The 15,597-nt window shown below is 41.1% G+C and overlaps 2 protein-coding genes across 2 annotated transcripts; both read right to left on the reverse strand.

Moving 5' to 3' along the window:
• Positions 1-5,762: 5,762 nt before the first annotated feature.
• Positions 5,763-7,480, reverse strand: LOC144204127 (thymosin beta-12). Its single transcript, XM_077727922.1, has 3 exons — positions 7,361-7,480; positions 6,521-6,630; positions 5,763-6,449 (listed from the first exon to the last, which is right to left on the reverse strand). Exons 2-3 carry the CDS (start codon positions 6,618-6,620, stop codon positions 6,418-6,420), a joined length of 132 nt encoding a protein of 43 aa, XP_077584048.1. The 5' UTR covers positions 6,621-6,630; positions 7,361-7,480; the 3' UTR covers positions 5,763-6,417.
• Positions 7,481-8,379: 899 nt separating this feature from the next.
• Positions 8,380-14,274, reverse strand: LOC144204206 (ribose-phosphate pyrophosphokinase 2). Its single transcript, XM_077728037.1, has 7 exons — positions 13,970-14,274; positions 11,183-11,366; positions 10,938-11,036; positions 10,154-10,278; positions 9,531-9,704; positions 9,284-9,443; positions 8,380-8,946 (listed from the first exon to the last, which is right to left on the reverse strand). Exons 1-7 carry the CDS (start codon positions 14,089-14,091, stop codon positions 8,854-8,856), a joined length of 957 nt encoding a protein of 318 aa, XP_077584163.1. The 5' UTR covers positions 14,092-14,274; the 3' UTR covers positions 8,380-8,853.
• Positions 14,275-15,597: the final 1,323 nt, after the last annotated feature.

Here is a 15,597-nt window from a genome sequence, read left to right on the forward strand (position 1 = left end):
CCGCTGACCTTTTGAGACAGAGACGCAGGCGAAGGGAGTGGGTGCAGATTCATTTTGGGGATGGGCCCGGCCATTCTTTTTTGGGCCAAGCAGTTTCTCTCCAGAACATGCAAAAAGCCACACAGTAAGGGCCCAACTGGGATCGAACCTTCAACCCCAGAACTTTGAGGCAGACGCTATAACCCTCCTTGATTTGTCAACCATACATTTTCTCAGCTTTTCTTTTATTCCAGCCGATCATGAAAAAGTCCTTATATTTCAAAGCTTGTTCTGTCTGGCATTATTTTGGCCTGAATTGTAAAAAAAAAAATCATTGAACTTTTTAAGCATTATTCAATTATCCATTTAGATGGTGCTGGAAAATATCAGTCAAGGATGAAAGAGCAGGGACTTTCTTCATTGTGCTCACCTGCTCTGGCCGAGACATAAAAAATGTTCACCTCTATTGTTTATAAATTGGCAGAGGTCCTAAAGTCTGTACAGAGCGGACATTCCCTCCTCACCCACATCAGATATTCCACCAACAAATGGCAAAGCCCAAGTGAAATCCGAGTACTGTGTTGCAGAAAAGTTACAATACAATATAAATAGCCTCCTCGTTGCTTAGGCTTGTATTATCTGCCGCAGTACTACTTCCTTTTCTTCAGCTTTTTGAAAGAATGATTAGTAGTGGCGTTTACATGTTCTCCCTGCCTTGTGTGGGTTTTCTCTGGTTACTCTGGTTTCCTCCCACGTTCCAAAAAACATGGATGCTAGGCTAGCTGGTTAAACACTGTTAATGACCCCTAGTTGTGATTGATTGTCCGTCTTCATGTCCTGAAAATTGACAAAAATCCATGAAAATTCCAATAAAAAGCAGAACAACATGTTGAATTGGAATTTGATAATGCATTACTACAACAGAAACAATCCCTTGGTCTTCACTTGGACTTTTGAACTCTGGCCACGCCTACATTGCCTTTTTCAAGTCTGTCAATGTCAAAACTACAACATGTTTTGAGTGGTTGTTGTCACATGACGTTTAACCGTATAATGAAGAAGCCAGTGGGTAAGGCACTATTACTCTAAACCCCTCCATGTTGTAAGAATAACACGATGCCCTCAGCGTGCCCTGGCATGAGTCATCCTCTGCACATTCATGACATCCATTCTTGGCGCCGTGCCTACGCCAGGGGGGGCACAGAACGGCACGCGAGGACAATCGTGGCGCGGGGGAGTCCTCCGCCACGGTTCCAGACAAAGATGCCGTGTTGATGGCTAACCGCTATTTCAGTCCAGCTTGAGTCGGGATGCCGCAGATGGAAGGGTGGCGAGGGAATGTCGGCACACGTCGGCCTCGGGCCTTTATATAAGGTGGGGGGGGAGGGCGGGGGGGTTTTCGGCATAGAAAAAGACACAGAGGCCGTCTGTTTGGCTTGCAAAGACAGCGGGGTATTCAGGCATCTGGGACTCTATTCACCCAGTGACCGTTGAAATCTTTTGAGTCTTTGGGCCGACTTGTGACTAGTTGCAAATTCATCATGCACACAAAGAAGCACACATGCTCCAAGTGGTCTCATCATTGTAGAAGCGCTTCAGGTTTTAAACCTCCATAAATCAGAAATAAGACAGAAATGGAGGCAACCCTTGAATGAAAACAAAACAGGATGCGTTTCGTCCATTTCGTTGTTCAGCAAATGGAAATCATCGGGACGGTTGTGTTCTGGTAGTAATAGTAACAAAGACTTTTAAGACATGTTTCTGGTGTTTGTACTTTTTAGTAACTTTCTCTAAGAATGTTAATACAGTCATAAATAAATGAATACAAAGAAATAGAGACGTTAAGTCAACCGGTTGATACATTGATTGACAATGGCGAAATGGCGTTACGGTCTAACAATACTGAAATGTTTATTCCATCCTTTTTAGAATTTTGTTGCACAGGTTCAAGGGGACAATTATGATGAAAATGATTTATTTAATGAGTGAGCTATGTGGTGAGCGTGCCGTTTTGTTGCCATGGAGACAGCATGTACGAATAGCAGCAGTCTTTTCGTATCCAATTGCTCATTTAAGTAGGTCTGCTTTTATATATGATAGCCATTGGATATTGTAAATCAAAGTTGAAAAATAGTTTCAATTGATTCAATTCAATATAGAGGTCATAAGTCTGACTTTTTAAAATTGACAACTAATTCCTAAATACTGATGTAGTGCAAAAGAAAGTCCAGCCAGACTTCTCCTTTTGAAAAGAGAACACTTGAAAAAAAAATCATTTCAATGGTAGTCAATGATGTTTGTGTCGTTGGTTCAGTTCCTAATATGTATCACATAGATTTTTACACACTAAGTAAACAATCAAATCTTGTCAAAAAGTATTCAAAAATAACCTGCCTATTTAAAATGTAACGTTTTGGGTCATCGATTATAAAAAAAAATGGAAAAAGTGCATGTAAACAATGGATTTTGTAACTTGGATCTTATTCATATATCTCGAGTCACTCATTTGCATATGAACAAATTTGTAACCTGAACATTTCGTACCTACAGGCATTCGTAAGTAGAGGTATGACTGTACTCGTTATATTAGTTATGTGAAATCAGGCTCAAACTGATCATAAGAAAAGATAGCATCATTTTGATAATAGTTATCGTCATTACTGTTACTTTGCTTGTCTTCCCCACTTTGTAATTTTTTAAAAAGATAAATGTATCTTTTTGTACTCCCATACAAACACACGTAAAAGTAACAAATTAACTTTAAGTAAAAGTCAACCAGCTACTTATTACTTTGCATACCTTTACTGTACTGTCTTTATGTCTAAATTTTTACACTTTAACTTGAGTAAAAAATAATACTTTTGCTTTAATGGATTTTCCATTTTTTTCATTATTTTTTTTCTGAAAAATGCACAAATTGTGAGTCGTCTGGGGTTCTCCCGTCCCCACATTCCATTCAGCACCATAACAATCGTATTTGAACAAAACGGGACGCTTGTCAACACGACTATTGAGTCCCCCTCAGACAAAACAACATGTGGTCCAGGATTCAGTGTCTGTCGTAATGTCCTTGAACGTCAAGCCAAATGCAGGCCATCAAAAAAAAAATCCCCTTAATCCCATAAATGCAACACATGACAGATTTTAATGGCGACGTTGTCCATGAGCATTTTATCTAACAGTAGACTTTTGCACCATGATGCTTTTGAGCAATCATACATATCATAAAGTATACTTCATATACTCGGAATACTTGAATACCGAAAGTTGGCAAAAGTTAAGTAGAAATATTCACAGTTTAAAAAAATGTCAAAGTGAAATACAACTGAACTGTACTTGGCAAGTGTTTCACTATGGACACTATGACAGGTCTCACTTGTGGTACTTATATTATACTTTGTGAACCACTAAAGTAAAATATGATGTGGGCATTGGCAATAAATCTCTTCTTTTCGGTTTCTTCTCAAATTCAGAGTCAGCCCATTTAGACGCCATTGATCTGATTCCCAGTTGTGGCAGGGCGGCTCAACCTTCCCTCCATTTGTTTTATTTATACTGAATATCCTAATTGGGGTTGTGTTTAAAAGCAAGGCGCCATCCTAGAATGGTCGCCAGTCTATCAGAGGGTGAGAAAAACTGACAAGAAATAACATTCAGTCTGTTATTTTGTGGGAATTGAACGCGACAGACAGCAAAATTGTGCTCTTTCATTTTATTTAACTGTTATTTACTCTTGTTTTTGCTTGTCTTTTCACATTTTCAATCAATATCTCGCATATAATGTAGCGTTTATATCATAAGCCTTCGTAAGTCCTAGTATATGTTGTAAGAAAAGGTATTCAGCCATGCTTTTGAAATACTACACTCCATTTGGCTAAAATTGAACTGTTTTATAGATGCTTCAGGGCATTTTCTGAACAATTTTGTAATAAATCTCTATCTAATTGTGCCTTTTACAAGCTTGTTTAAAGAATCGACTTGATTTGACATTTAGGGCCGTGTTTAACAGGCTTTTGCCTGTCTGCAACATGTCTCGTCATTCTCAGTCATGCAGAAAGAAACAAGGCAGCCGTGTTTGACTTTCCTGAGTCTCTCTAGAAATCACTATAAAATTCAACATTAGCTCAGCATCTTTCGCTAATTGCACACACCAAAGGGCTTTGATTGCGGCATAATACTCCCAACGCACATCTTTTACTGCATTGTTTGCTCACTAGAGTATATTTACAACTTGTACTTTTATCCTACCAAACCAGTAGGAAGCAGGAAACTTCCATTATGACGCGATTGGGGATTTCTGCAGTGTTATCTTTATTTATTTTTTATTTTTTTTGCTAACAGCTACTGTTTGGTGGTTAAGCATGCTGATTCACTTGCAATACTGGGGGAACGGTTGCCATGGAGACACAGTAGAATCGTTGTGACTGATGTGTACTAGACAGGGAAAAAAGCTAAATATAATATCATGCTATTGTATTCTGTTATCATTTTTAGGCCATTCTGATATGTTTGACAATTACACCCACTAAACAATTGGCAGGATTATAATCAAACGTAAAACATGCCCAATATCCTGACAATCTCGTAAGCGTTTGAAAAAACGATGGCAGCCGCTGCTGAGGCAAAGATGTGACTCAGCAACAGCTGTTGCCATGGGTTACTAGGCAGCACAACCCTCCCCCCCCCCCAAAGCATGCACAGTATAGATGACTGACACTTCCTCATGTGAGCACGTTTTTTCTTCACAACAAAATGTATCTGTGAGCACTCCCATCTTAAATAGGTTCATCGTATGTTTTTAATCCGATCTCCATACAATACAGTCATATTAGTTTTAATACCATAAAACGACAACAAAAATTGCGCCACAGCTCATTTTCCCAACCCTGGAAAACACTGAGCTCGAGATCTTGGTAAAATGGGAGGTGTTAATCCTGGCAAGCCTTTCCCTGCCAGTCCAATATCCCCCCCCCCCCCCCCCCCCCACCTGAATACAGATTAATACCTTATTAAGAGAAACTGATTTAACAGCAATCCACTTACGCCAACATGGATGACAAACTAGAAAATGAAATGAGCGTAAATTCAACGACGGCAACGCCGAGCTACGGCGCCCCCCAGTTCTCTCTCGTCGTCTGACTCAAACAAACTGCCGTCGCGATAAAAGCGGGTTGGGCTAATAGACATTATTGACTGCCAACGCTAGGTTAATGACATTAAGGCTTTGTTGGCGGCGGCTAATTTAGGGCGAAGGCAGTTTAGGAGGCGGAGCAAATCTCCCGCTGAGACTACACCTTGTACTCTGGGTCACGTCGACCCATAAGCCATTGCAGCTATGCATTACAAATCATATTGGTACTAATCAAATTACAATAAGTATGAATCTAATTTTAAAACCTGTTTGTCAAATACGGAGTTAACCCACTTTAGTTGTCAGTCTCAATAATGCTACGTATTTTAGGGAATTCTTCTTTTATATATTTTTGGATTTTGTAAGTAAAAAAATTAATTTGATACGCATAGTTTGTTTTAAATCGCTCAAAATTATTAAAGCATAGTGGCAAAAACTGCATGCAGTCAAACAACTTGGTAACAAATCTTTTATTACAACATTTCATGGTTCTTCATTCCTTGCCGTGGATCGTGGCGATGTAATTTAAAAAAATTAAAACAAAAAAATTCAGAATATGTAATAGCACATGGACTCAATTGATGATTTTTTTTCTCCCAGGTCAGACTGCGACACAAAATGGCGAAATACATTTTAACCACAAAACAGGTCCTTTTTGTTTCGAGAACAAGTTGAAATCTTTTTAATCCTGTGTGCATACAAAAGAAATACAAACATACATAGAACAGATTCATATTTCGGCGGGGTGGGGGGGGGGTCAAGGGAGGGGGGTGCTAATTAACATTTTGGCCTGCGTACAAACAAAAGTTGTGCATTTCAAAGAATGACAAAAAACGACGAAAAGGCGCAAAAGCGAGACGGCTCAGCTTTGGCGCGAAAAAGCAGCCACGCAGGAAGTCGGGGGGGACGACGTGGCGGGGGAGGGGGGGTCAAGGTGACGCACTTCCTGGGACGCGGGTTCGTTTCTTCCCTCGCCTCGTTAACCGAAGCCGAGCCACGTTGGTGGTCCGCAGACCCTCCTCCGACTCCGGGATCCTCTTCCACCACCACCTCCTCCACTCTTCCCCTTCCTCTCCATCCTTTAAGATGGCGGCGTGTTCATGTGGAGCGAGGGGGCGCCGTCGATTGGTTATTGTCGTGATTTGGTGGGGTGATATTTTGCTTACAAAGTTACACAGCTAGGAGAAGTGAGTGATGAAAACAAGGCAATGCGGGAGGAAGGGAGGAATGGGAGCGGGAGGGATGGGATGGGATGGAAGGGGGGGTGAGGGAGCGAGGGAGGGAGGCGCGGCACATGGCGAGGGGCTTCACGACGTCGCCGCCTTCTCCTGTTCGATGGCTGCGGAGCGGAACATAGTTGGAATTCAGACGACAGACGGGCAGATAATTGACTTTCGGCGGATTTCTCACTTTCTTTTGTGGGCAGGCTGTTCTTCTCCTTGGTCTCCGTCTTCTTCAGCTTGTTCTTGTCAAAGCTAGTCACCTCCGAGATATCGGGTTTGTCGCTCATTTTTGCAGCTCTGCAACATGACCAAAACAAAAAAAAATCTTTTTAACACAAGACTCAATGGACATTCCAGCAATGTCCAAAAAAAAAAAAACAGAAAGGAGAATCCCTCAAAATCAGCACCTGAGAACAAGGGCCACTACCCCCCCCCCCCCCCCCCCTCCAACACTCTCACCCAAAATCAGGCGTTGATGACCCCCTCCCACTCCGACACGCTCACCCAAAATCAGGGCGTTGGCCAAATATCATTACGCCGATGACTTTTTCCTCGGGTGGGCACGTCCTACGTGACGTCCCCCTTCTTTTGTCCGCCCTTGCGCCCGTCCATTTTTGACAGCATCATCCGAGCATTTACAAGAACCAAAAGGAAATCCATAAATGCCAATATTAGCATTGGTGCATCCATCCATCCAACTTCTTGGTCGATTAGGACATTCCACCAAATCAACGTGGACACGCAGTGGGTAGCAGGAGGGGCATCATGGGTGGGGGGGGCAGTCGGAATGCAAACAAAGAGAAATTGGGCGTGCGCATTTGTGTCGGACAAAGAGCCACCACGTACACACACACACACACACACGCGCGCGCGCACACACACACACACATACGCACACTCGGATCAAATAGAGGTGCTCCTCTTCAACGAACGTGGCAAGTAAAACCAGCAGGACAGAAATGTGCTCTCACGCTGGTCGATAGAGGAAAATGTTGACAAAAACGGCGATTATGCGGGTGGATCTTACCGATGAGTCGTCTGGTGAGGACACGGGTTCGGGTTTCTAGTCAAGTGCGCCGCAACAGTGAAAGACGAAACTCAGCCCGCAACGAGCTTACATATAGGCACAAATATGCTAATGATGTCTCTGACATCATCATCGTTGCGTCCAGCGCAAGTGCCCTCTGGTGGTGAGATTATAAAACTACCTTGAGGATGTACACACGACATGGTATTATACTTGGTTTGGGTTTTGACCAGTGGTGGACCGTCAGGGACTGCAAGGCCTTCTCTGCTGGTGTCAAAAAATATCAAAATCACAGACTGATGTATATTATCTTTTGTCCACGAATTGACTGTCACCTTCCTTTCATTTCTTTTCGCCTGGTTACGCTGCTTCCAGCTGCACTGCTGCAGTAAGGGTTTTATATCCATAAAATAGTTATTGTGGGTTGGATTGATTCAGTTGTTGCACTACTGAAGGCTTAGTTGTGAAATGCACGGTGCAGATTGTATTCTCACAAAACGTTGCATTTTTAGCGAGTACAATTTACATGGTTATTTAAATAACTTCCCAATCTTAAAGGGGAACTAAACCAGTCCGTCTCCCTCCTTGTGATGGCTATGAGTTTTCGGCAGGGCTTGAGGCGCCCTCTGCTGGTAAAATGAGGATATGAGATAAAGAATGGGATTTTTTTTAATGTTGTGCATCAATTTACTAGCTTTCCAGTAGTATTTTTAACAGTTGTCAATTAGTGATTTCTCTTGTGATATCTCTATCTTTTGTCATATCTCTGTTAATTAAGTGACAACTGGGCAATCACCCAAAAGAGAACAAACCACTTTAAGTGTATTTTGTCAGAGCATAACTGTAAACAAGGCCTCAACATACTTTAAAATGCATAAGTAAATAAAACCACTACTAAATTAAAACTAAAAAAAAACGAACCCGTTTGAGTGCTTAAATGTTAACTTCAAATTAAGCTTCCCATCTTCTCATTAGCTATAATTTATAATAAAATAATTAATAAAAGTCACCAAGAAACATTTTTGGAAAGCTATTTTCAAAGCTTTATTGGTCAAAAGAAGCTGCTTGACTTCCATTACAAAAAAAATCAAATAAAAGAGCTCCTTTGTGGGTAAAAAAAAAGATTTAAATCATTTATCAATTAATATCAATAAAACTGTCTGGATCAACTTTAAATGTAACTCAAAATATTTAGCAAAAGCTGCTGGGAATATGTAATGGGTAAATGTGCGCATTACCAAAAAGTCGGGGATTTCTTTTTAAAGTGAAATACGGCTCGGGGGTGGAATGCTGCATTTAAAGTTTCTAGAGCAGGACACGACAGGTGCGTCATGAACCTTTTGGCCAGAGCTCTCTCAAAATCCCGGATAAAAGTATTCAAAGTCATTCTGCGGGTACACCAAAATCACCCGACACTCAGGAGCCTTTAACAAAGATGGCTCAGTCGAAGAGGACGGAGGGAGGGGCCAATAGAGCTCCTCCCTTGCTCGCCTTTACAAGGGGACGTGGCTGAAGAGGTAGGACACGGATTCGCCGTTGTGGGTTCTCCTAATCGCCTCCGCGAGGATCATGGAGATGTCGATGACCTAGAAAATTGAGAAAGACCAATTGAATTAATTGTCGCCGGAATATCAATTACTTTAATTTTAGACATTAACTTTTACAAGACGTGAACTGGAAGTTGTTTGGTTTCCGGGGCATCAACGTTTGTCTCGATAGCACATTACTTTTTGCTTATTATTGACAGAAAAAGTCAAAATTAAAATTAGGTTAAAAAAACATTGCATTAATTATTTTAACATCAGTCAAACTAAAAACTGTTCAGGGCCTGCAGACATTCACTTTGATGACGTTAGATCAGTGTGAAAAAAGTATTCTGGAATAGTTTTGGGGCATTATTTAATTCCAAATGTCGTTGTATACCTGTATTTTGGGGCATGCCTTCATCTTCTCTTCCTGCGGGATTGTGTTGGTCACCACCACCGCCTCGAATGGCGCGTTGTTGATGCGCGAGATGGCTGGGCCGGAGAAAATGCCATGTGTGAGGATGGCGTACACTTTTACAGCACCGGCGTCAATCAACCTAAAGTGGGAGAGAGGGAGTGTCAAAATGTCCCAAAAGGAAACAACCAGCCCAGGAGAAAAAAAAACACCCGGCTGCAATACGGACTTGTCGGCAGCGTGACAGATGGTACCGCAGGTGTCGGCCATGTCGTCCACCAAGATGGCCACGCGATCTTTGACGTCTCCCACCAGTACCATGCGGTCCACTTCGTTGGCCTTCTTTCTCTCTTTGTGGATGAGGGCGAAGTCGACGTTCAGTCGATCCGCGATGGAGGTCACGCTGCCCGTGTCACATTTCAGTTCAATTGATTATTCGGGAAAATTATTGATTATGTCCGAGGGAACAATCTTATGCGGGGCTTCAAAATTACGGTCCACGCTAGGAACTTCAAACATTTTCAAATCTTCTCCCCACACTTAAATTTAATAGAAATGTTTAAAATGGCATGCATTTAGATAGTTGAAGTATGAACATTTTTTTTTCTTTTTACAGTTTCACTTTTGAAGAAAGAGAGCAAATTTTGCTCCTGCCTGGAACCTACATTTGAGACCTTGTGCCTGTTTTACTGAATAAATATGGATGAAAAGGTATAGTCTGGCTTCCACTTCAAGAGCTGGAAGCAGGAAGAAGGCACATTTTTAATAAATTAAGCGACGTCTTGCAATTTATACTCCCAAGAATACAAGTATTTGCACCGGTTTCCATTCATTCAAAAGAATTAGTTTTACCGTTTTGCGCCCCCTGCGTCAGGAGACACTATGATGCAATTTTTCCACTCCGGTATGTTTTCCCTTATCCACTGCAGGACGGCTGGCTCTGCGTATAGATTGTCCACGGCGATGTCGAAAAAGCCCTTAAAGGACAAACATTATTGGCGTCATTTGATGCCTGCCAATTCCGTGTGGGGGAAAAAAATGTTTAGTTAGTACACAGGTGTCAAAGTAGCAGCCCAGGGGCCAAACCCGGCCCGCCACATCATTTTGTGCAAATCAAGATGATAGATTTAAATTATATTTCCTGATTTTCTTCTATTTAAATCAATAATTGCAATGTTTTAAGCCATTTTTTGTGTTTTTAGGTCAAAAAGCATTTTGTAAAATCTAAAAATAAATATATAAAAAGATTTAGTTTTCCATTTTAATATTGAACATAATTAAAAAAGTATGTTTCCTTTTGAAATAAAAAAAACTTCTATATATATCTATATGTAATATATATAATATCTCTATATATATAATATCTATATATGTATATAAAATATATATAATATCTATATATGTATATAAAATATATATATCTGTATAAAATATCTACATATCTATGTAAAATATCTATATAAAATATCTATATCTAAAATATATAATATCTAAAATGGCCCAGTCCACATGAAATCAAGTTGGCGTTAATGCGGCCCGCGAACCAACCCGAGTTGGACTCCCTTGAGTTAGTAGGAAACATACAAAAATCTGCACTACAAGTGTAGGCGCAAAGACTAATGAATAAAGCGCTCACCTGGATTTGTGAGGCGTGAAGATCCATGGTGATGATGTGGTCGGCGCCCGCAACAGACAACATATTTGCCACCAACTTGGCCGATATTGGTGCACGGCTCTGGGACAAGCAAGAAAAATGTAGAAATTAAATAAAATATCTGATCCCTATTCAGCTTTTTATAGTTATAAAGAGACCACTACATTTCTTACGTTTCACCACACGGGAAGAACAACATGAATATGGGTTTTTAAATGTTCATTCACCTTGTCTTTCTTGTCTTGCCGGGCATAAGGGAAGCACGGGATGACGGCAGTGACGCGCGACGACGAGGCAATTTTGCAGGCGTTGATCATAATTAACAGCTCCATGAGGTTGTCGTTAATCTCGCCACACCCGCTCTGGACGATGTACACGTCCTCGCCGCGCACGCTTTCCCCAATCTCCACGCTGTAAGGGGGAAAATGGAAAGAAAAAAATAAGTACAACAGAACTTTTAGGTTGCAGAAACCGATAAAAGTCCACCCATAGGATTTTTTTTTCCAAAATGGGCCGATATAATAGGATGATGGCCATGTCCACTGTTTGGGTGATAATCTTGAATAATTTTTCACTTTGCACCACTTAGTGGCCACTAAGTAGCAGTCAGTCAAATCTACTCATTCATTTTTTTCAACCGCTTTACCCTCACAAGGGTTGCAGAGGGTGCTATATGCATTTATATTCTGAGTGTTTGACTTGCCTTCCATAATCAACATGCTTAAAAAAAACTGTATCGGTTTTAAATATCTGCTTACAAATTACAACCTTATTAATCAAGTGAGGAAAAAAAAGTAAAGCATTGGGTAAATGTCTACTCATTTCAACCAAACACACAACTAACCACCCTTTAAATTCTGTACCAGTGACAATTAAAAGCTCCATATACAAAAGGGCAAGCTAAAACTGGCAAACCTCCCGGACTCGGTCGAAGTACAGAGCCCACCAAGACGTACAGAAATCTTGAAGGCAGAGGAGACGGAAGGCAAGCACGTGCGTGAAAAATTCCTGTTTAGGACACTGGTGTCATTTTAACTTGGCCTCGGCCACGTGATGGCTGACCCCGGTTGGCTTTCACGCTCACACACTGGAATCTGGCATTTTCCAACAAATTTGCCTTCAAATGCTGGCTTTACACCATTCAGAAGATACATTTCACTTTGCTGCATGATCTTAAGGTGGTCCACTAATGTCACTTTTGCACCCGAGGAAACGGCCAACTAAAGTCCAATCATGTTGTCATACCAAGCAACTACTGTTAGTTACTCCCGTGCAGACCTTGACCGTCATAGGTCAGCTGGCAACGGCTTGCGTGGGAGCTGCGAGGAGAAGTGTAAACTTCCCACCTTCATTCCAATGTATGGGGTGAGAAAAATGGTTGTTTTCCAATATTTGTCACCCAAACAGCTAGATTCTCAGGCTTCAAGCCTTGGAAACAAAAGATAATTGCATTTCTGACAGGAGGATTAAGGGATCCGTTTTGGCGACATCACTTTTCTCATAACACAAGTTCCTTACACTTGATGATTGGCCTATTCCGAGAACCAATTGACACAATTTATGTGACGGACTAAACGCATTTTAAAAAAAGCTATGTATCAACTCTGCAGCAGCATTGCCACAGTTAACTTAAAATCTTTGCTGTCTGTCAAAATACTATATGTGGTTGGAAACCATTTTTGTGTCAAAAACTTATTTTTAAGTGGGTTTGCAACAAAATCCTTTGTGTGTTTCTGACGTATCAAAATGACCACGACATTCCATATGGCGCAACTTTCCCTGGAAATTGACTGAAATGGCGCAAATGGGTTGTGGACTTACCATAGTAAGAAAAGCCAAGCGCCTACTTTTCGTTGATGCAATTAAGAAGTCAGGAAAAGACGTAAGATCAAATCCATGTGAGTCCACATGTCATGTGCTCTAAAATATAACATTTCCTACGCCAATGTGGACGTTTTAGACGAGCTTTCATTCAGGTCACACCAACATTGCTTTGGCGTGATTTAATCAGTCTTTTCTCATGCCATAATTGAATTTTGTTTCCCCATGTAGGAGTCAAATCTAACATAGTTAACCCTTTAAAGAGCACTCGCCCATTTAACTCATTGACAGCGCTAGACAACATGTGCATATGCAAACATTGTTCTTGGGGGCCATAATTACAGTTGGACTGCATTGTATTTGGGAATATTTGTATTCTTAATGGTATTTAATGGTCATTGACTTAATGTTTTTTCATTTCCTCCATTTATTAAACGTTAATATTGTGGCCTGTATCACTCAAAATGTGATCTCCACGTATGTGGACGACAGGATTATGATTTTTCAGTTGTTTTTTTTAATTACTGAAAATTGTCACCCTATAAAAAAATGTATACATTAAATCAATTTAGACTCCACGCAAGCAATCAAAAAGCAAAAATGATTTCCTGTCTATGGCAGTGAATAAGTTAACGGATTTAATTAACATTTTAGTTAGATTGGAACTCTAGCCAATAAATTGATAACCAGGTGACGCGCAAAGGAATATTTTGAAACCTACAAAACAGTGCAATCGGATTTCAGATTCGACGTGGGCACAGATGTGCGGTTATAAAAACATAACCGGATTGTCGAATTCAAGGTTATCCCACAAAATAAGCACGAGGACGACTGTGTACAAGTTGTTCGTTGAACACGGCCAATTGGCCGTCCACACCAGAAAAGGGAAGCGGCTAGCTATCACAATTAGCACCCACGCGCGCACTAACTATTTTTTTTACATACAATCTAACTATACGACTGCAGTCATTCACAATGGCGAATTTAGATGTATATCTCTGTCCGATATTGGACGCACTAGCATTAGCAAGCTAGCTTGGAGTGTTTACATGATGCTAGCTCGTCACGTGTTGTCACTGTAGTAAACTATTGTTAGCTTCAAGCTAAACATTGCCAAACAGAATAGCGAAGTCAGACAGTTAAACCGTTTCGATTGACTTTTAAGTTGTCGAAGAGATAGCTAAAATACTCGCCATGTCTCCTGGTTGCTGAACTTCTTGGTGATCACTTTGCCCAGCTCGAGTCCCAGGCGATCCGCGACTTTCTGGGACAGGTCGTGGTGAGAGCTCCCGCTGAAGAGGACGATGTTGGGCATGTCGTAAGAAGTGATGGGGGGAAATAAGGACAAATTAACAGCGGGTCTCCCCTGAGAAATTATGGCGATGGTGGGATCTTTTGCTAATGTTGCATTGCAGTGTTGCAGCACCGAGGCTCGACGGTAGAAGAGAGAGGGGAGATGTCGAATGGGGGGACTCGGATACTGGAAGGAAGTGGCCTCCTCTCATTGGACGCCTGGCGAGCTGCTCCACTACGTCATCAAGTAACATTTTCACGCCCAAACTCGTTAGAAATACCAGAGAAAAACTCAGAAAAGATTGCTAAGATCTTCTTTTCCAGATATGTCATACGAGCGGTAAAAATAAATGACACTTTTTTTTGTTTAAGAAAAAATAAGGCATACATTGCATAACCATTGATGTCATCAAAAAGGCCTGTTTACAGGAATCCTTAAAAAAATTCCAATGACAATTTAAATACACTAACAGAAGGAGTGGCCCGGGGGTGAGTGGTTAGGTCATGGGTTCAAATCCAGGTCGGTCCACCTTTCTGGAGTTTGCATGTTCTCCATGGGCCTGTGTGGGTTTTCTCAGGGTACTCCAGTTTTCACTCACATTCCAAAGACATGCATGGCAGGCTGATTGGACACTCAAAATTGCCCATAGGTATGAGTGCGAGTGTGAATGGTTGTTGTTCCTTGTCATCTGAGATAGGCTCCAGCACCCCCTGCAACCCTAGTGAGGATAAAGTGGTTCAGAAAATGAGATGAGATAAGAATACCTAACATGGACAACAACAAAGTTCTGTTTTATTTTGATGACTCCCATGAAATGTTTAAATGGCCTACATATTGGCTTCAAAACAGACCAATTAACATCCCTTTCTAAAACAATAGATTTTAATATAGATATAGATATATATTTTCTCTTTCAAATTACACTTTCAAAATCCATTCTTTGATCCACAGGAAGCTATTGTAACGATTATAGGACCAGTCCAAATTTGGACTGTTGCAACCATGGAATTGATTTTTCTGTTGCAATTAGAGGTCGTCACCTGATAGCTGCATGCTCCTTGCGTCCTAACACTTGTGATACCGGCTCTCATAATTTGATTTTCCACTCAAGGGAGTGGTCAGCTGAGGTTTTTATGCCCTTCATGCGCCACATCATCTCAGTCATGTGCCACACAACAAATTGGCTGTGATTTTTACCCGGATGACAGTCGAGTCAAGGAAACCTTCCCTTGGACGAATGTGAATTTAAATAAATGCCATTCAACGTAAAACTCTATTGATGCAAAGTTGGATTGGGTAAACATGGACTTTGCCAGACAGATAACTTTAGTTTTGCTTCATAGAAGCAGAACACTTTTAGAGTTATCTGGTGAAAAATTGAATTCCTAATATCGCAAAGTCAGTTTTTTTCCAATATCATTCAGCCTTACTGCGTCAGTCACATTCCCAACTCACGCAGGGCAGATTGAACGATTGCAGCCTTTAAGAGAAAGTATAAAATCAATTGCAAACACCCAAAGACACTGG

The sequence above is a fragment of the Stigmatopora nigra genome, chromosome 1 (assembly GCF_051989575.1).
Source record: "Stigmatopora nigra isolate UIUO_SnigA chromosome 1, RoL_Snig_1.1, whole genome shotgun sequence".
NCBI lineage: Eukaryota > Metazoa > Chordata > Actinopteri > Syngnathiformes > Syngnathidae > Stigmatopora > Stigmatopora nigra.